The following is a 22762-nucleotide window of genomic DNA, read 5'->3' as shown; positions in this document are numbered from 1 at the left end:
GAAAGAGGAAGAGGAGTTAGTATTGCGCTATGCAGAGCTTGAGGGGAGAGTGTCTCTAGATAGGAAAAAAGAAGAAAAATAATAAAGTGAAGGTGTTATGTGGAATATTGGATGTTTTATAATCATCATTATTATTATTATTTGTTTGTATAACATTTTTTTATCAAACCCCTACTCTGCTTTATCTAAGTAATCCTTCAATGTATAATATGTATTGCATAACAGGTACTTTTTAGCTGCCTTCTTAAATAAGTGTATTTTTGAAATTTCTTTAATCCCTTTTGGTAATTTATTGTACAGTTTTATTCCTTGGTAGAAAATGCTGTTTTGAGTTTTATGTTTATTTTTTCTTGGTAAATGTAAGTTGAGTCTATCTCTTGTTGCATGGTCATGGACAGAGCTGTTTGTGCAGTAATTGCCAATGTTACTTTTGATGTGTACAACTTACTGGTAAATGTGTTCACATGGAGCAGTTAAAATTCCCAGTGTTTTGAACAGATCTTTACAATGAGCTCGACTACTATTTCTGGCTATTATTCTTATGGCTCTTTTCTGGAGTTTGAAAATTGTGTTCATATTTTGTGGATTTGTTCCCCAAAAAAGAATGCCATAGCTAAGAATTGAGTGTACATATGAATAATATGTAACTAAAAGACACTGCATGTTACACACAGATGATAGAATTCTAAGGGCATAACATGCTGATGACATTCTGTTTGCAAGTACCTTTGTGTGTTCGCACCACTTCAGCTGAGAGTCAATATTCATTCCTAGAAATTTTGCATTTGTTACACAGTCTATAGAGGTGCCATCTACATTTAATTTAACATTGTCATTTTTCCTCTTCAAACTGAAGTTCATGGCATTAGTTTTCTTTATGTTTAATGTCAATTTGTTGCTTATTGACCAATCGTAAACTTCCTTGAGAGTTTCATTTGCTTTCTCGGTAAGGAGTTCTCTTATTCTCTCAGTGACTATAATATTGCTGTCATCAGCGAAGAGAATTTTCTCACCATTAATTCAACATAGACTCTATGATTACATTTGTTTGACGAACTGTGGAATGTAATGTCTGTCTTCAAATGTTATTTGCGTATTAAATGTCTCATACAAAGTACACTCCTGCAAATGTAAAAAAGAACACATTGACACCGGTGTGTCGAACCCACCATACTTGTTCCAGACACTTTGAGAGGGCTGTACAAGCAATGATCGCACGCACGGCACAGCGGACACACCAGGAACCGCGGTATTGGCCGTCGAATGGCGCTAGCTGCGCAGCATTTGTGCACCGCCGCCGTCAGTGTCAGCCAGTTTGCCGTGGGCTACGGAGATCCATCGCAGTCTTTAACACTGGTAGCATGCCGCGACAGCGTGGACGTGAACCGTATGTGCAGTTGACGGACTTTGTGCGAGGGCGTATAGTGGGCATGCGGGAGGCCGGGTGGACATACCGCCGAATTGCTCAACACATGGGGCGTGAGGTCTCCACAGTACATCGATGTTGTCGCCAGTGGTCGGCGCAAGGTGCACGTGCCCGTCGACCTGGGACCGGACCGCAGCGACGCACGGATTCACGCCAAGACCGTGGGATCCTTCGCAGTGCCTTAGGGGACCTCACCGCCACATCCCAGCAAATTAGGGACACTGTTGCTCCTGGGGTATCGGCGAGGACCATTCGGAACCGTCTCCATGAAGCTTGGCTACGGTCCCGCACATCGTTAGGCCGTGTCCGCTCACGCCCCAACATCGTGCAGCCCGCCTCCAGTGGTGTTGCGACAGGCGTGAATGGAGGGACGAATGGAGACGTGTCGTCTTCAGCGATGAGAGTCGCTTCTGCCTTGGTGCCAATGATGGTCGTATGCGTGTTTGGCGCCGTGCAGGTCAGCGCCACAATCAGGACTGCATACGACCGAGGCACACAGGGCCAACACCCGGCATCATGGTGTGGGGAGCGATCTCCTACACTGGCCGTACACCTCTGGTGATCGTCGAGGGGACACTGAATAGTGCATGGTACATCCAAACCGTCATCGAACCCATCGTCCTACCATTCCTAGACCGGCAGGGAACTTGCTGTTCCAACAGGACAATGCACGTCCGCATGTATCCCGTGCCACCCAACGTGCTCTAGAAGGTGTAAGTCAACTACCCTGGCCAGCAAGATCTCCGGATCTGTCCCCCATTGAGCATGTTTGGGACTGGATGAAGGGTCGTCTCACGCGGTCTGCACGTCCAGCACGAACGCTGGTCCAACTGAGGCGCCAGGTGGAAATGGCATGGCAAGGACTACATCCAGCATCTCTACGATCGTCTCCATGGGAGAATAGCAGCCTGCATTGCTGCGAAAGGTGGATATACACTGTACTAGTGCCGACATTGTGCATGCTCTGTTGTCTGTGTATGTGCCTGTGGTTCTGTCAGTGTGATCATGTGATGTATCTGACCCCAGCAATGTTTAAATAAAGTTTCCCCTTCCTTGGACAATGAATTCACAGTGTTCTTATTTAAATTTCCAGGAGTGTATTATTAGTCAGAACTTCGATCTTGAGCTTCCAGTCTTTACCTCAAGTCAGGTTCGGATAACAAATCATCAACCGAATCCCCTTTTCATCTACATTTTTTAGTGTAATTGCCATTCTGGCAGTTTCTAACACTTAGGATGGAAGCTGCAACAGATCTTACTTATTAGGAACAATGAAAGTTAGCAATGAATGGGTAGCAGATTGAGCACAATAAAAATGGTCGTCTGGTGAACTCTAGTATGATTGAGGCTGCATTTTAGGCACATTAATTAGAAATTTGAATTCCATTTCCATGAACACATCTTCTTGGTGTTGCTGGAGTTATGAGAGGTGTAGTCACCAAATTTTGTCTACGCTCGTTGTTCCCTATTGAAGAAGTGCTTTCTCACGTCATTTTGATCGTATGTAAGGAACGATTTTGGATATCCAGAGTCATGTCTTTTTGGTATTAATGATATCAAAAATGAACTGTAGCAATTTACGTCGATGTAAACAGCGAGCAGTTTGCTAATGGCCTCTTGGTCGCTGCATTCTGCGTGAGGTGTAACTGCTAATTATTCAGTAATTGAATTAGCACTTCCACTTCCACGCCTAGCCGTTGGAATCAAGCAATCAAGATTGTAGGCTTCTTTTGGCATTCTCCAGAATTAGACCAGGCCCGATGTTGGAAATAACGTAAACATTGATTAATCAGACCATATGGCGTGTCTCGACTGATGAGCCGTCCAGGATTTATGCTCCTGACACCACCTTTTACGCTTCTTTGCCTTGGTTGTCGTCAAAAATGGTGTCAATATAGCAGCTCCTCCATGTAGATTCTCTTTATGGAATACTTGGCAGACAGTGTCAGTAGATACGGAGTCTCGAAGATGGCTATTGAGTTCTGCATTCACTTTAGCTGCTATAGTTTTGTGTTGCTTTGACACAAATCGTGTTATCATAAGAAGATCTCAGTTATTTGTTTTGATTTGCGTTAACATGATGATATTTTTCCACGTTTTTTGTAGGCTGTCATGACTGTTGAAACAGTTGCTCTTGAAATATTCAATAAGTTGGCTGTCTTGGTTACTGATGTTCCAGTTATTCGGGCCCCCACAATTTGCCCTCTTTTGAACTCTGTTAGGTCTTTCGTTGCATGTCGACATCTGTCTCTGAATGCAAATACCAGGTGTGTACCACTCGTAAATATCCTGTACTGATGCTTAGTTCATGCTGAACACGCACAGTCGAACGAAACTGAGGATGCCATTATTTAAATAATTTTTAACCCACCGTTTAGGCTATGATAAATAAAATATTAAAATTTGTGCAATTTAGGCTTTTTCCCGCTACATACGCAGAGATTCAAAGGTAGGAAAGTATCAAAGAAGAGGTAAGTCGTATACGAATAGTCGATGTTTGAAAGTGAATTTTCAAGAAAAGCTACGTTACAGCTTCAAGTCCGGGACGAAAACACCCCGAATGATTTTTTTTCTGAGAATCTTATTTTTTGCGTGCAACATAGTTTGCCATTGTAACAATAATGAAGTGCTTGCCTCCTCCTCTGTCTGAGACGTAGGGTGTAATTGTTAAGAATCGGTATTATTATTTCATTTTGCTAATATTTATTGTGGTACACAATGAAGTCAATGAATCTGTGTAAATTGCTTAATCATGGTCTCATTATCCTTCAGGACGCCGCGCGGCCTGGAAGACGTGTCCATGTATCCCGAGCTGTTCACGGAGCTCCTGAGGCACGGGCACTGGCCGGAGGAGGATCTGAAAAAGGTGGCTGGCCTCAACCTTCTCAGGGTCTTCAGGGAGGTTGAGAAGGTAACGTACCCGTATCTGGGTATGTTTTGATGTAAAACACTCGTGAACAACTTCTTGACAACACTTTTACTTTCAATTCCTAATGTTATATCACGCAAAACTGAAGAATTACATTAAGGAAGCAGACGCCTCTCTAAACACAAACACTTCACAGTAAATGTTCCTCTAGCCCTTGCACAGTCATATTTGATATTGATATCACGTGTTTATGTGAAACTCTAGTGCAGCGTTAAGCTTGATGAAAATGTAGTTTGGTCGGATTATTTGGTCATATTACTTGGTTGTTCCTGCAGTAGGCTGAATTGTTATAACATAAATAAAATAAAACGTAACCATTCATATTTATACATTAAACCGGCAGTCAGAGAAACGTATGAGATCGGTTGGTAGGACATGTTTTGAGACATCAAGGGATCACAAATATAGCATTGGAGGGCAGCGTGGAGGTTAAAAATCGTAGAGGGAGACCAAGAGATGAATACACTAAGCAGGTTCAGAAGGATGTAGGTTGCAGTAGGTACTGGGAGATGAAGCGGCTTGCACAGGATAGAGTAGCATGGAGAGCTGCATCAAACCAGTCTCAGCACTGAAGACAACAACAACAATATGCATTATATATTCATGAGTACACAATACTCGCTTAGTTGTAATTAACGTTCTACAAATATTTAACCTCAGAAGTAATATGAACGATATGCTGTAAAATCAACGATTCTGATATTGAATAATTACAAAATAACGAGAATATAACCTATTTCGTACTTATCGTTGTTCTGGATGGTAATACATCATCAGACTCGGAACACGATATGAAGCAGTTCTTTTAATAAACACTATTCAAACAGAAATAAAACAAAAAGGCAATTAGCAAATGGATTTGGGAAGAATAACATTAACACTGATACATTGAGGAAACGTGTTAACTAAGATCTGAAAATATTTTCATGAAAACAACTGACGTCAATCATAACTTAGAGAAGTATAGTACTAGCCAGTTTCACTTTTCGAAAGTGAGAAATGATTTGTGGCTGTTCTTTCGATAAAACGGCTTTAGCAGTCTTGTCACGAATGGCTTCTCCCTTACATCCGAGAGTGGTGTGCTGAAAGCGCTAGAACTGTAAGTAAAACATTATGTTGGGGATATAACGCCAGACGTTTAGAAAGGAGAGTTCCTATACTTGCTCTTTCGCGCTATTGACAGTAAATATAAATGGAAAATTAAACATGAACGAGTCTGATTCCACCAAATCGCTATTTTGTCTTTCATTTAAACATCTTAGTTCAGTGGTGCCTTCTTTGTCCTATTCGGCGTGCAGGTCCTCTGCGAGAATATCTACCAGATATTCAACGTTTTCCATTGGTATGTTTCAATAACATATTCCCTGAGGCCTTAGCTTTCGGCAGTTTCGTTGGTTGTTATGATCTCCAATATTTGACCAACAGCGTCACACTGCGCAGTCACTTAACAGATTTTAAAGTGCAGACAATACCCCCTAAAGCCTTTTGAATGCAGAAAGGTGAACCCTTATCATACTATGCTCTTTCCACTTAACTAATAGAAAAGCCTTCTGACCAGTATGTTTTTTGTTACTACAATCTGAATTACTGTGAAATACCCCTAAAGCAGGAAGACTGGCTACATGAGCTCTCTTGTTAGGCCTACCAGCAGTACACCAATGCCACTGAGAGTTAATGATTTTCAGCTCGAGAGTTCCATCTCCGTTCCTTGCGCAGCTAGGGCCCACCCAGCTAGAACTTCATTTCCCTGGATAAGCCTTAAACAATTGAAATGCGACAGTTTCCACAGAGGTTACCGGTTAACGACATGTGTCTCATGGGCGCACATCACACCATAACAGTGAATATTTTCTAACAGAAGTTTTTGACATTTTTGCGATTCCGTACCTTAACCCAAGATCCCCAGTACCTGTGACTCACAACTGTCCTTTGATGCGCCGTTGGGTGGTAACTGAAACATGCCAATAGCTAACTATTACAGAGGACTCGCGGTGCGCTATGAGACCCCAACGTAGAAGACCTGGGTTCGCAAGAGCTGCACCAAGTAAACTAATGCTGAGCTCCGTGAGGGGTCCGCCGTTTAGCACAACCGCGGGAGCACGTGCAGCTTATCGGATGCCCAGATGACATCGAGAATTCCTCTGCAGAGGAAAAGTTGGAGATAGTAGGATTACCTCCAAGGCCAGTATGGTGAAGATGAATTGTGGTGAAGAAGTGCAAAGAAAGTTTAAGGGGAACTGAGTGAAGCAGCAAAGGGTGATCGCTTACGTGGACAGATTTTCGTTGAGTACTGAGTAATCTCAGATAAATTAAGTCTGCAGGAATCAGCTACGTACTTTGACAATTAGTGGCTTTTGTGGGATGTGTAGTTTCCAGAGTCCCTCCTTTTATGGTCATAAATCTATGAAATAGGTGATTAACGATCAGATTACCACAAGAGCATTAGAATCACATTACCAAAATGGCACAGGCGGAAAATGTGTTAACTATCAGTTGATTATTTTCGTAAATCATATTTATAAAGTACTGTACGGAAATAATATACTCCATTGTAAGTGTAATGAGGACAAACGAGAGAGTATAGGATAATGAATGACAGTAAATAAGGCCGTGTGCCCAATTTTGTAAGTTAATTAAATCTTACCATCGCAATAATTTAATGGCACCTGAAACGTCCTATACTTCCAATGTTAAATGTAAGGAACATTTTCTTAAGAACTATGAAGCCCAGAATGATGAAACTTTTACAGTATAATATTACATATATTTAATTCCACGTACCATATGGATTTTAATTTATTGGTGTTTTTTGGGAAGATATGAATTATTTTGTTCCTGAAAATAACTGACATTTCTTGGCATAGTATCTTTCAAATAATGATGTATCACAAAAAGGCTACGATACAAGGTGTTTATTAGCACTGTTTACATTCCTTGAAAATTTTAAGTCTTTATCTCTGATAGTTTAGCTGAAAAATGAGTTTCAAAGTTTCATTAATATTTTTGTGTTCAGCACCATAAGAGGGGTTTTCACTGCCACTAGACATCTCCCCATCTAGCCTTCTTTCCACACCTTTCATTCTTTGTCTGGCTTGCCTCTCACACTCCTTTTCTTTCCTTTCAGCATTCCGTTTCCTTTCATTGTTGATCGACATCATTACGCTCACCATGTACTTTCCGGGCATCACTTCCAAATTCTGCAGCACATTGCACTTTATAATGTTACTTTGTTTTACGTAGAAATGGCATCATAAACTCCAAAATGAAGAGTATGAATTTCCACAAACACATTTACTGGTATTCTGGTCCAAATTACATTATTCACACTCTCATTTTGATTTTGTGTAAGTCCATGGAGACATTTCTTCAAAAGTTCAGTTGCAGAGAGATCTCTGATAATGGGTTTCTGTTAGACTATGATGATCTTTGTATACAAGTTCAGATCACTGATATTTGTTGTACTTGCTTCTGGAAATGAGTCCCTGTAGTCCATGTAGTGGTTCTTCGTCAGTCGATAAGGTGTGGTAGTAAAGTGCCATTACAGTCTTTTCCATTGCATGAACACTGTGAGTATTTTGTCTTATTGCCAGTCCATAGTATCTCTGCAATCTGTTGATTACCTCGTCTGTCAATCTTTTAGCTCCATCCAAATGTTTTGCATCATTGAATACTTGGCCTTTCATTGTGGTCTTCAGTCGACGAAGCCTTGTTCCCATACGTTTCTGAACGTGACCTATGCACTCCTGTTTAGTAATGGTAATATCATTACCATACGGTTTCAGCTTAGGTACAGCAGCAAAAGACTTCGGATCAACATCACCCAGAAAGTGAGCTTGTACCACAGAAGAGAGCGACTGAAAATGTCTTTCACACAGGAAACTTCCATGGCCCCACTAGGCCCATTGTAATTTCTTCGACAGTTTTCTGCACATTCATCCTTCACTCTTTTAGGACACCTACAGTGTTTGGATTTAAATACATCTGTAACTTTTATAGTATCAGCATTTGTTGATGCGTTATTACCCCATTATGTGAAGTGTGCCAGAGCTTCTGGCACGTACCATCTAGTGCGACAGTCAGGTCCCGATGATTCTGAACATCTGGAATTTCTACATTCACCGCCACAGCCTCGCCTACTGTTTCTTCCATGGATTCTTGGGCAATATCTTCAACACAGGATCCTCCAAAGAGTTATATTTTGAGAAATTCGTTGGAGGTGGTGGTAGATTCATAACACCACAAAACATTTGACTAGCAGAGTATCCCTTACCGATTGACCTTAGAGCATAAACACATCTAATATTTACACCATAGTACTTGCTTTTCTCACTATCAGTTTCACCTTGGCCTATTTCGACATATTCGGAGAGCCAAAATAAAACACTTTAATGACAACTAGTACATTGGAGACAGATATCTGCTGCAAGTCCTATGTGTTGCTTGACATTTACTGACATATTCAATTTGCAACATTCCTTACACAGTTTTGAACTCTCAATCACCTTTGAGAGCAATGAAATGTTAATTGTTTCGTTCACATTATCCTCATTACGCTTCTCCAATAAACAGCAGTATTTTTCGGTTGATGCATGCAAAATCTTGCTTCTGCTGGAGAAAGGAGTAGATTTCACTTCATGAATAACATTACTATTTTTAGAATTATTTCCCAGTGTCGAAGAAATTGTCACAGTTCCACTAATATACCTCGGAGGAGGCTTGTTCTTCTTGTAAACTTTGTTACCAAAACGAGGCATATTTGATAATTTCCAGTTACGCAATATAAATACAACACAAATCGTGCAATATCCACCAAATGCTCAATGTAAACAGCAGTATCCAAGAGCTACAATAGGTAGAAAAAACAATTGCCTATCAAATTGTGTTGCCAACATAATATAAAGTCTTTGGAAAGACCGGAAGTTTTGAAAAACGATGTTTTCAATGAACATGTATCCATGGAAATTCAATGTGGCGACATGCCCTCTACAACACATTACTGAAAATAATATTTTCAACACTTGTTGTTGAGCTACAGGTAAGATTAATATGACATTTAAACAGGAAGATCTGTTGTATTTTAATTCACAATAAACTGAAAACCCAAAATTTCATAATTTTTAGGTTTCGGTGTTCCCTTGAACAAAAATGAAATAAAATTCAATACTAAGACCGTTGAAAAAATATGACCATATTCATGACCTTGGCTTCAAATAAGCACTGAAAAAGTCAAAACTAGTAAATATCAAGGAACAAGACATCAGCGTCTCTCTGAATATGGGAACTGTGAACGAGATCCATGAAAACGGTTCTGTATGTAGTAAAATACATGGGGCAAAATGGTCGAAACAATGAATGAATGAGAGATGGATTGGAACAGGAAAAAATGGGCTTGTGTTATTAAATGTATCACTTGTTCACATGGGAATGAGGAAAAAGTTCAATAGTGGGTGTGGAACACTAATTTCTGGATGTGTAACATTGGCTATCGCTATTTCAGGAAATCTAGTGGAAACATGATACCACTTGAAATTAAAAATTCAGTCGACAAAAAAAGGGAACTAAAAATACTAGTACGAATAAATGAAGGAGAAAGCCTATCGAACTCTGAGTCATTGTGGAATTCAACGAAAATACAAAGTCATCTTCAGTTGCAGATAGCAGGGTTCTAACTACATAGCTACATTTGAGATTGCCATAACTAAGACCTTACTAACGAAGTGCGAACTCCTAGATGCATTATTAATTTCTGTTAGTGGGATAACGGTGAACTACTTGTGACTTGCCTGTGACTACCTGGGCTTACAGTTTTTGAAGTCAGCTGAATGAACCACTGAAATAATGTACCCAGCACTCTGTGAGTTCGTCTCCATACCGCTCGAGTGGCGAGTCGTTAGAGGTTCGGTACTTGATTAATTTTCTTCTAGATTATTAAATAATTTGAAAGATAATTATCACATAATTCAAGTAATTCATTTGCATACCAGGAGTTCATCAGTATCACAGCTGTTAACTGTCGTTATAGCACTGAAAGCCCAAAGTCAGTTGCCCTAAAATTTTGCCAAAGGCATAATAGCTTACTGATGGAAGATTTAAAAGGCAGTTGGTGGTTAATGTCCATTAATTTTAAGAAGAAGGAACATGTCTTGTACTGAGGTCAAAAAAGACAGCTACCTCATTTTATTATGGACAGAAGCTACATGTGCTAATGGATATATACAAATAACTGATTCCTTTTACCTTACCTCCAAGGAACATAATGTATTTCCTGAAACTCTGAAGGAAAGTTTTATGTATGGGTATTGAGTCTGTGGAGTTTACAGATACGCCAAGGGCGAAAGTTCATCCTTAAATTCGGTGGCACAAATATATTGTCATACAACGTCAATGTGTTGAACAGTTAGTTATAGAAGTTCTAACAGCTTATGAAACTTCTCAGTGTTTGTAATGTGGACCAAATAGAGAGCATAATAATGGTAAATAAATTAGTAACTAAAAGGTATTTGTGGTATGGTTAACTAATGTAATATGCAAATGGTAACCCAAAATATAAAGATATATATTTTATGATGCAAAAATAAATTCTCATACTATAGAATTGTCTTGTACAATTTACGCATTTAAATGTCATTTAATTTTGTGTTTAGCAGATGATAGAGAGCTGAAGCAGATGGCGCCCAATAATGGTTCACATCCTAATGCTGAGGCAGCAAAACGACGAAGTCGCATATATCATATTAACAGACACAAAAGGAAATAGAAGTAGCCCACGAAGTTCAAGATCCGATTCATTAGAAGTATATATGGCCTCTATTTGATTCTATAGGTCTTAACTTCCAGAAGGCTTTTGACCATCCCCATAAACTATATAGCTGTGTCATAAGAAGTTTCCAGCGTGAGCGAGATAATTCTCTCAAATACATGCCAAGAATTTCTCACAAAGCTCTATGAAAACCTCTCTGTAAGCTCTCACAACTTTTTCAAGAATACAACCGCATATCTGCACAAAACTATCCTAAATGTAAGGATCAACTTCGAAACTGCACTATCATACCACTTGGCTAGGCACACTCTCGCAGTAACACAGATATTGCACAACACACGTCTACAAAACAGTAACCAACTTTTAAAAACATAATTATACCACCAACAGAAAATAGTAACACTTTTAATTTCACATATGTGCATACAATTGTGGCTGTGGGAGAAATAATCAGCACCATTGAAGAACTACAGCATATACACTCCTGGAAATTGAAAGAAGAACACCGTGCATTCATTGTCCCAGGAAGGGGAAACTTTATTGACACATTCCTGGGCTCAGATACACCACATGATCACACTGACAGAACCACAGGCACATAGACACAGGCAACAGAGCATGCACAATGTCGGCATTAGTACAGTGTACATCCACCTTTCACAGCAATGCAGACTGCTATTCTTCCTTTTAGACGATCGTAGAGATGCTGGATGTAGTCCTGTGGAACGGCTTGCCACGCCATTTCCACCTGGCGCCTCAGTTGGACCAGCGTTAGTGCTGGACGTGCAGACGGCGTGAGACGACGCTTTATCCAGTCCCAAACATGCTCAATGGGGGACAGATCCGGAGATCTTGCTGGCCAGGTTAATTGACTTACACGTTCTAGAGCACGTTAAGTGGCATGGGATACATGCGGACGTGCATTGTCCTGTTGGAACAGAAAGTTCCCTTGCCGGTCTAGGAATGGTAGAACGATGGGTTCGATGACGGTTTGGATGTACCGTGCACTAATCAGTGTCCCCTCTACGATCACCAGAGTTGTACGGCCTGTGTAGGAGATCGGTCCCCACACCATGATGCCGGGTGTTGGCCCTGTGTGCCTCGGTCGTATGCAGTCCTGATTGTGGCGCTCACCTGCACGGCGCCTAACACGCATACGACCATCATTGGCACCAAGGCAGAAGCGACTCTCATCGCTGAAGACGACACGTCTCCATTCGTCCCTCTATTCACGCCTGTCGCGACACCACTGGAGGCAGGCTGCACGATGCTGGGGCGTGAGCGGAAGACGGCCTAACGGTGTGCGGGACCGTAGCCCAGCTTCATGGAGACGGTTGCGAATGGTCCTCGCCGATACCCCTGGAGGAACAGTGTCCCTAATTTGCTGGGAAGTGGCGGTGTGGTCCCCTACGGCACTGCGTAGGATCCTACGGTCTTGGCGTGCATCCGTGCGTCGCTGCGGTCCGGTCCCAGGTCGACGGGCACGTGCACCTTCCGCCGACCACTGACGACAACATCGATATACTGTGGAGACCTCACGCCCAACGTGTTGAGAAAATCGGCGGTACGTCCACCCGGCCTCCCGCATGCCCACTATACGCCCTCGCTCAAAGTCCGTCAACTGCACATACGGTTCACGTCCACGCTGTCGCGGCATGCTACCAGTGTTAAAGACTGCGATGGAGCTCCGTATGCCACGGCAAACTGGCTGACACTGATGGCGGCGGTGCACAAATGCTGCGCAGCTAGCGCCATTCCACGGCCAACACCGCGGTTCCTGGTGTGTCCGCTCTGCCGTGCGTGTGATAATTGCTTGTACAGCCCTCTCGCAGTGTCCGGAGCAAGTATGGTGGGTCTGACACACCAGTGTCAATGTGTTCTTTTTTCCTTTTCCAGGAGTGTACAAGGGAACATAGAAAATACACACATAGTCGAAACTGAAGCCATCGTAAACAATAGAACAGAACAGAACTAATTCTGCCTACAAAACAAGACCTGCCAGTAGACTCACAGGACTGTGTTCTGCTTGTTAACATGCTCCCAATTCACAATGAAAACGAAATATTAAATGAAATCATCATCCAGTAGAATACAAGGCTGTATATTGGTACCTTTATATGGAAGACATCATTTGCTTGACAGATGAAAGAGACATGCTGATAAAACAGCTGCACAGTGATATCAGCACAGCTCAGCCTAAAATTGTATTCATCATTGAGACAGAAGAAGACATGAAACTTAATATCTTAGACACCACAGTACACTGAATCAACAACAAACATAAGCTTGGAATGATCAGCAAATTCACAGTCACAAGTACACCTGTCCACAGCCTTTCAGATTACCCATAGATTTACATGTCATGTACACACGCTGCAGAGACGAAAAGCCCAAGATGACAAACTGAGCTACATGCCACAGACTCAATAATCTCAAACACATGCTACACAGACTTAAAGAAACTCAACTGAACACAGTACCCCAGAGAAAATGGGTATAACATACAACTAAGAAAGATATTGAACAAAAAATATGATATCAAATGAAAACAGGACAAAACATGAATAAATTATTGGCTACAACAAAGATCCAGAAACTCAAATACATGGAATCAGTAACAGATAACAAAAAAACACAGCAGTCACATTCTAACAAACTGCTACAAATTGTCTGCAAAGTGGGGTCATGATGAATAAACAACAACACTGTACAGAGAAATATGGGCACTAAGAATGCCCCTGTAAACAAATGTTTCGAAGGTGGAATCATTAGTTGAGATCTGCAATTCATGCCAATTAGTCTATGTAGGTCAAACATAAGGAAATTTTCAAACTGAAGTTCTGAAATCCTCAGAGCCTAAAATTGTGGCAGTACATATCTCGTACAGGAAAACCACTAAGTAAACAACTTTCATAATGATATAGAGAAAGCGATAGTCTCTATCAAAATTTCGCAATGAGGTGAACTACCACATGCAAAAAAAGTCTAAGATACATGAAAATAAAGTTCTCAATGAAAACACACAACTGCGCAAAAGACATTGTTTGCAGCACTAAATGAACTATAGAATTACTTCCCAATGTAACAAGTAATAATCAAACACTGTAAAATATCCAGACTCAACTGTTACTCAAACCATTGTTGCCCTATTTCCCGCTTTCTATCTCTCTCTCTCTCTCTCTCTCTCTCTCTCTCTCTCTCTCTCTGTCACTCTCACACAGCCTCTCTTACACACACACACACACACACACACACACACACACACACACACACACACACACACATCGTGTAAGTGTTGCCTGCCCACCACCAGCAGAAAAAAACAAAGTAACCCCCAAGAAACAATCAAATTTAGCATCACACTGAACACAAGCAAATCAATCAACAAATAGCCCTCAGTGGGTCTTTGGTGAAATCCTTGTTTTGTGGAAAAGGAATATGAGGAACAAAACGGGTAAGAGTGAAGGACACAAGGAAAGTAGTGAAAAAAGTGCACAGAATAGCTGTGGAGAGAGATATCCGCCAGAGAGGCACAACAGTGTGAAAAGTATAAGTACAGTGATATATACAAAACACTACCCACACATAAGTTTTTAAAAAACAAACATATTACTTGGTGAATTCTTTCGGATGACGTGCTGTCATATCCGTTAAATAGGAAAAAAACAACAGAAAAAATAAAATTGCCCTAACAATTTATTTCCCAGAGTCAAACTGAACAAAATGCTCAAGCTATACTTTTCTGTCCTAAAATAAGTAAATGACAGTGAACTTTGTATTACATTGAGCAGAAGTAAGTTTGACTCACAAAAGATGACACACAGTTGAAAAAAAGCGTCTGAGCAACCAAAGAAAAAAGTATTATGTTTCGCGTTAGGCGATGTTTAAATAATCGAATTTCATGTCACTGGTTTCGTACCATCCTTGAAGTGAGGTCATGATACAATGTAATTGGCGCTAACTCAGCTAGTAAACGAATGTCATACATATCTTTCCCCATTGAGTGTGATAGGCCTCGCACTATTCCTGAACTGTTTATATAATATTACCATGAATCTAAGATGGTTTGCAGTCTCTTCGTTACTTACACTATAGTGAAGTCAGCAGAATGTCAGAATTACAAAATAATTTCACGAGATATGAGCGGTGCTAAAGTTGGCAATAGAATGCGAACACTAAAAAGTGTGAGGTCATCGACGAAATGACAGACTTTCGTGTTGTTTCAGCTATATATTGTGAATGACAAAAATACCTATACAGCTCGTCGATTCCACTGATGATCTCCTGATTATCATTTGAAACACACTGAATCGGAAGGATGAGATAAAATATTCTAGGACAACTCTAAGAAATACTGTGCTGTTACCAAAAAACTTAGCAAGTGCTTAATTCTACTGAACAAGTTGCTCACACTAAGAATATACCTGCCCTGTCCCAAAGTGTTCTTCTTTCGTATATATATATTTTTTTCTTTTGACCGATATCGACTAGTGGGTCTCCTATTTTTTAGTACTGTACCTTTTCCTCAATACTACGTAGTTTCCCTCTCTTAAATACTAACATAAATTGCTGAAAGGCTAATGACTGGTTACTATCAAGAGCTCATTAATACTACTTCACAGATAGTGTCGTCATAGAGCCGTAGTAAGCAACGTTCCCAGAAATAGGAGCTTATGGGAAGCTTGACTCCTGGCATAGACAACCTCAGCCACTGGCTAATAATAATTATTTATGTGGTCATGATAAACTTGACAGTAAAAAGTAATGTTTTCACTGATTCCCTCAGCAAACGGCATGGGAGATTATCCATTTCCATTCATTTTTATGTAGTCTAATATAAGGTGTTCTTGTTACTTTCGTTCTAATCAGTAATTTCTTTCTTTCGATTACTCTACTCTGTAGGCGATTTCGTCGTAATGTACATCGGCACAATTTATTGTACATATTTATATCAGTTTTCTTTCAATTTCTATGCTTAAAAGCACTCTTTCACTTACCATTCTGTCTGTCAGGATCACTTTTAGCACAACATTTCAGAATTATGATATAATTTTTCTTTCGTTTTTATTTGGCTGTTACGTTAGAATGCAACATTATATTGTATTCCTGACTAATCACTTAGTGAATAACTCCCAAGGTTTGTCACATTGAGCTTGCCCAAAGAATTTTCTCTCACAGATAATCTTTTCACTATATCCTCCACACAACTTATATTTTGTTTCACGGAACTACCTAGGTGCCTAAAAGATTTCACATGTTCCAAAGTTTTCAACTGTACGGTCCGTTGCGCACTTAACCTCATTTAATAATCCCTGTAAGTAAAATTTAGACCTTCCGCAACTAGAACATCTCCATCCTTATTTTAATACCTTTTCTGCTCTTGCTGAGATCCCTTGCACGCTTTCCAATAATTTTTGTCGTTTCTCAGCATATGTGCTGAAATTATTGATTAGCGACAATGTCCTTACCTAAAAACCCTTTCTGTGCGCGTCTTAATGGTATAGTCACCGCCAAACTGTACTACCACTTTTCTTTTGTATACATTTCCTTTACCAGTCGACTATACTTCCAAACATACAGTAACAAGTTTGTTCTGCATTAGGGTACTGCAATCAGTTCCCTCAAACTCGTCCTCAATAACAAGTTACATCATTCTTAGTGTTATTATTGTCAAATGTGAAATAGCATCTCGATTTCCTTTTCCTCCCCTGAATCCAAACCGATCGTCCAGTTTTCCTTTAACGTATGTTTCTCACCAAAACGCTGCTGTCAGTTTTTTTAAAGTAGCATTTGAAAGTAAGTGGAGCTCGCTTCCTTTAATAATTTGACTAGATAAGCTTTAACTAAATCTTTGGGCCAAATGTTCCTACCTCATGTTCTAAATTGCAACTTATGTTGTGTTCTCTCGTGGTAGGTCAGTAACTATCATAGATACGATAACGAATATATGAAATAACGATAATGAATAATAAAAATTAAATCAAGTACTAGCAAAATAAGTTACCTTAATATTCAATGAGTATGATCGTCGTTTGAAAGCTGAGCCACTTGTGTGTGTGTGTGTGTGTGTGTGTGTGTGTGTGTGTGTGTGTGTGTGTGTGTGTGTGTGTGTGTCTTTTTTAAGTCTTACACTCACAAATATCATCTTTCTCTGTGAAGCTTTCAAATTATATGATACTACAAAATCTGACTGTATAAGTTAGTCATAATAAGAGAACAATATCCAGTGAAATCAGACTCAAAAGGGCAAGAAGGTTTGCTGAGCATGTAGTTAGGATGGGTATGGACAGAATGACGAAGAGAGTGTGGGAAATAACAGGGAGGACAAGGGGAAAGACAGGAACCAAGTGGATTGTTGAACTTCGGGAGGACTGTTTGCAATTGGGGTCAAGGTCGCAGGAAAGGAAAATAGGAGGAACAAATATACATCGACAAATATGCATGAGATCAATGACAGAGAAGAATACAGTAAAAGGTTAGAATGTCACCAGTGGATCCGTTAGGAGAAACGGAAATTGAAGATCTCGGATGAAGAGCGGAAGAGGAGAAGAGAAAGAATGAAGAGGTTCTGGGAGAAGAAGAGGAAAATGCAGTCCAGGAAGGGGCTACCCACGGTCCTACAGAAGCCGTAAGGCAAGAAGTGGAGGAAGTAGTCATAGTAAGTGTAACAGAAAACCCCTATGAGTGCACATGATAGTAACAATAATATAATAATAAAGAATGACACAAGTATAACAGTAATATTAATAGTGGTAGTAGAATGAGCAGTATCTGGAGAGAAGAAACTATGTCCTTTCACCTATTGCTCAGGTGCTGAATTGCCCACAACGGAATGTGGGTGAATGGGTGTGGCTGAGGTGAAAAGAACTGAAGAACACCAACAGTTTAACACAGCACATAACATGAAGAATGAACAAAGAACAATACGAGCAAATGACGTAGCAAACTTTATACAGTAATGGAAGAAGATACGGGAAATTCTCAGCTAACTAGTTGTAGTGTGCGCGAAGAAAATTTGAGATTAGCGTAATGAAGCAACAATGGTGACAGCGAAAAGATCAGTTTCGTCTTATATTCACCATGGTATTCTGCTTGTGAAGTCGTTGCTTCAACCAACGCATGTTCTCTGCGTAAAAGGATTTACATAAGATTTCTTATCATTGATTGATACTAGTGGTGTATCCAAAAACGCAGCCATCTTTACTTATTGAAACGGTAAGAATTTCACATATTCCATCAGGTACTTCAGGTACTTCGTACTTGCAGAAGCGTAGTGTTTATGTACTCACTATGCCTCTTTTAGAATACTGCTGCGCGGTGTGGGATCCTTAACTGATAGGACTGACGGAGAACATCGAAAAAGTTCAAAGAAAGGCAGCACGTTTTCTATTATCGCGAAATATGGGAGAGAATGTCACAGAAATGATACAGTATTTGGGCTGGGAATCATTAAAAGAAAAGGGTTTTTCGTTGCGACGGAATCTACTCACGAGATTCCAATCACCAACTTTCTCCTCCGAATGCGAAAATATTTTGTTGACACCCACCTACATAGGGAGGAACGATAACCACGATAAAATAAAGGAAATCAGAGCTCGTACGGAAAGATATATGTGTTTATTCTTTTCTCGCGCTATACGAGATTGGGATAACAGAGAATTGTGAAGGTGGTTCGATTAACCCTCTGCCAGGTAGTTGAATGTAATTTGCAGAGTATTCATGTAGATGTATATTCCTGCGCTGCAGTATCGTATGTAATGTTAATGCCCATGCGAGGCACAGATATGACGTGTGGCACGTACTCCACTAACGTCCCTTGTATATATTCATGCATAGCTTGAGTCATCGAGAGCTGTCGGTTAGTGTCTCTTGCTCACCTACACAAGAGAATTGAAGCAAACCAAGTGATTACAAAATACTGTTCCAGTCCTCGAAGCAAAATGACCCAAATTCCCAATGGTTGTAGAGGAAGGAGTCGATGCTTCACGTTACAGAATTCCAGACAACATGTCACCAAGCTGACACACCATTATATAAGCTGTCACAAAAGAACTGTTTAAAGTGAAGCAGAAAAGGTGGGGTAATACGGACAGTTAAATAGCAGAAGGATCTACGACTCAACCCTGTGAGACTGTTCCGAGAAATAGGTTCTTACATTGAAAACAAAGATAAGAAAGATATGTTGTTACAGCACTGCAGTAAATCTGATTAAAATTAAGAAAATCTTGCACTACAGTTGATGCAACTGGAAAGGCTGAAATATGAGTAATTTTCAATACGAGACCACAGGCCTGCAGTTAGTAAATTTAGAAGAAGTAGGATATCCGATTGTCAGGAAGAGAGTAAGAGTCGTTGTCGATAGCCGGTCGACAAACGGAGAATGGCAACAGGTTCCCCGTGACATATATGTAAGTGACGTGTGACAGGCAGTTGATCTCCGAAACGGCCATATCCCGCAGTGATTCCCGAAACAAATCGACGTCCGTTTAGTGACAGGACTGCGACCCATCCTACATAGCTGCATTTACCTATGCTTCATACAGACGGTTATTTATTTACGGTACTTTCTTGGTGCTGTATTTTCACACGATGCCTAGCATTTCCATATTGGTTTTCACAACAATGTGCTCCGAAATTAAACTAGAAACGCACGGTCGCTTTTTGTATGATATATCCTACGTGCTTTGACGTTAATATAGAATAGAATTCTTTAAACGGTACCAGCCGGTCGGATAAAACGTTTGGCAAGGTACGTGTCTTACTACATGAAACTGAGCTGCTGTGTGCCATTTCTTTTTGGTCATCAGTCTACTGACTGGTTTGATGCGGCCCGCCACGAATTCCTTTCCTGTGCCAACCTCTTCATCTCAGAGTAGCACATGCAACCTACGTCCTCAATTATTTGCTTAACGTATTCCAATCTCTGTCTTCCTCTACAGTTTTGGCCCTATACAGCTCCCTCTAGTACCATGGAAGTCATTCCCTCATGTCTTAGCAGATGTCCTATCATCCTGTCCCATCTCCTTATCACTGTTTTCCACATATTCCTTTCCTCTCCGATTCTGCGTAGAACCTCCTCATTCCTTACCTTATCAGTCCACCTAATTTTCAACATTCGTCTATAGCACCACATCTCAAATGCTTCGATTCTCCTCTGTTCCGGTTTTCCCACAGTCTATGTTTCACTACCATACAATGCTGTACTCCAGACGTACATCCTCATAAATTTCTTCCTCAAATTAAGGCCGGTATTTGATATTAGTAGACTTTTCTTGGCCAGAAATGCCTTTTTTGCCATAGCGAGTCTGCGTTTCATGTCTTCCTTTCTCCGTCCGTCTTTGGTTATTTTACTGCCTAGGTAGCAGAATTCCTTAACTTCATTGACTTCGTGACCATCAATCCTGATGTTAAGTTTCTCGCTGTTCTCATTTCTACTACTTCTCATTACCTTCGTCTTTCTCCGATTTACTCTCAAACCATACTGTGTACTCATTAGACTGTTCATTCCGTTCAGCAGATCATTTAATTCTTCTTTACTTTCACTCAGGATAGCAATGTCATCAGCGAATCGTATCATTGATATCCTTTCACCTTGTATTTTAATTCCACTCCTGAACCTTTCTTTTATTTCCATCATTGCTTCCTCTACGTACAGATTAAAGAGTAGGGGCGGAAGGTTACTGCCTTGTCTTACTCCCTTCTTAATACGAGCACTCCGTTCTTGATCGACCACTCTTATTATTCCCTCTTGATTGTTGTACATATTGTATATGACCCGTCTCTCCCTATAGCTTACCCCTACTTTTTTCAGAATCTTGAACAGCTTGCATCATTTTATATTGTCGAACGCTTTTTCCATGTCGACAAATCCTATGAACGTGTCTTGATTTTTCTTTAGCCTTGCTTCCATTATTAGCCGTAACGTCAGAATTGTCTCTCTCTTGCCTTTACTTTTCCTAAAGCCAAACTGATCGTCACCTAACGCATTCTCAATTTTCTTTTCCATTCTTCTGTATATTATTCTTGTAAGCAGCTTCGATGCATGAGCTGTTAAGCTGTTTGTGCGATAATTCTCGCACTTGTCAGCTCTTGCCGTCTTCGGAATTGTGTGGATGATGCTTTTCCTAAAGTCAGATGGTATGTCGCCAGACTCATATATTCTACACACCAACGTGAACAGTCGTCTTGTTGCCACTTCCCCCAATTATTTTAATAATTCTGATGGAATGTTATCTATCCCTTCTGCCTTATTTGACCGTAAGTCCTCCAAAGCTCTTTTAAATTCCGATTCCAATACTGGATCCCCTATCTCTTCTAAATCGACTCCTGTATCTTCTTCTATCACATCAGACAAATCTTTACCCTCATAGAGGCTTTCAATGTGTTCTTTCCACCTATCTGCTCTCTCCTCTACATTTAACAGTGAAATTCCCGGTGCACTCTTAATGTTACCACCAAAGGTTGTTTTGACTTTCCTGTATACTGAGTCTGTCCTTCCGACAATCATATCTTTTTCGATGTCTTCTCATTTTTCCTGCAGCCATTTCGTCTTAGCTTCCCTGCACTTCCTATTTATTTCATTCCTTAGCGACTTGTATTTCTGTATTCCTGATTTTCCCGGAGCATGTTTGTACTTCCTCCTTTCATCAATCAACAGAAGTATTTCTTCTGTTACCCATGGTTTCTTCGCAACTACCTTCTTTGTACCTATGTTTTCCTTCCCTACTTCTGTGATGGCCCTTTTTGGAGACGTCCATTCGTCTTCAACTGTGTTGCCTACTGCGCTATTCTTTATTGTTGTATCTATAGCGCTAGAGAACTACAAACGTAACTCGTCATTCCTTAGAACTTCCGTATCCCACTTCTTAGCGTATTGATTCTTCCTGAGTAATGTCTTAAACTTCAGCCTACTCTTCATTAGTACTATATTGTTATCTGAGTCTATATCTGCTCCTGGGTACGCCTTACAATCCAGTATCTAATTTCGGAATCTATGTCTCACCATGATGTAATCTAATTGAAATCTTCCTGTATCTCCCGGCCTTTTACAAGTATACCTGCTCCTCGTGTGATTCTTGAACAGGGTATTCGCTGTTACTAGCTGAAACTTGTTACAGAACTCAATTAGTCTTTCTCGTCTTTCGTTCCTTGTCCCAATCCCATATTCTCCTCTAACCTTTTCTTCTACTCATTCCCCTACAACTGCATTCCAGTCGCCATGGACATTAGATTTTCGTCCCCTTTACACACTGCATTACCCTTTCAATATCCTCATTTACTTTCTCTATCTGTTCATCTTCAGCTTGCGACGTCGGCATGTATACCTGAACTATCGTTGTCGGTGATGGTCTGCTGTCGATTCTGATTAGAACAACCTGGTCACTGAACTGTTCACAGTAACACATCTTCTGCCCTAACTTCCTATTCATAACGAATCCTACACCTGTTATACCATTTTATGCTGCTCTTGATATTACCCGTTACTCTTCCTTCCACGACCCCTACTATATCTAGATTGAGCCTTTGCATTTCCCTTTTCAGATTTTCTAGTTTCCTTACCACGTTCAAGATTCTGACATTTCACGCCCCGACTCGTAGAACATTGTCCTTTCGTTGATTGTTCAATCTTTTTCTCATGGTAACCTCC

The 22762-nt window shown here is 40.5% G+C and overlaps 1 protein-coding gene across 2 annotated transcripts in view; it reads left to right on the top strand.

Annotated features, from left to right (window-relative positions):
- Nucleotides 1–22762, top strand: part of LOC126355975 (dipeptidase 1-like) — a 746627-nt gene that overhangs the window by 696783 nt on the left and 27082 nt on the right. For both annotated transcript variants that reach the window (XM_050006585.1, XM_050006584.1), the window contains exon 10: nt 4199–4337. In XM_050006585.1, the coding sequence (XP_049862542.1) occupies nt 4199–4337 (139 nt within the window). The remainder of the gene's footprint in view (nt 1–4198; nt 4338–22762) is intronic.

This window comes from Schistocerca gregaria, chromosome 3 (assembly GCF_023897955.1).
Source record: "Schistocerca gregaria isolate iqSchGreg1 chromosome 3, iqSchGreg1.2, whole genome shotgun sequence".
NCBI classification, from domain to species: Eukaryota; Metazoa; Arthropoda; class Insecta; order Orthoptera; family Acrididae; genus Schistocerca; species Schistocerca gregaria.
The sequence above is the reverse complement of the archived record's forward strand: the minus strand, read 5'-3'. Positions and strand labels throughout refer to the sequence as shown.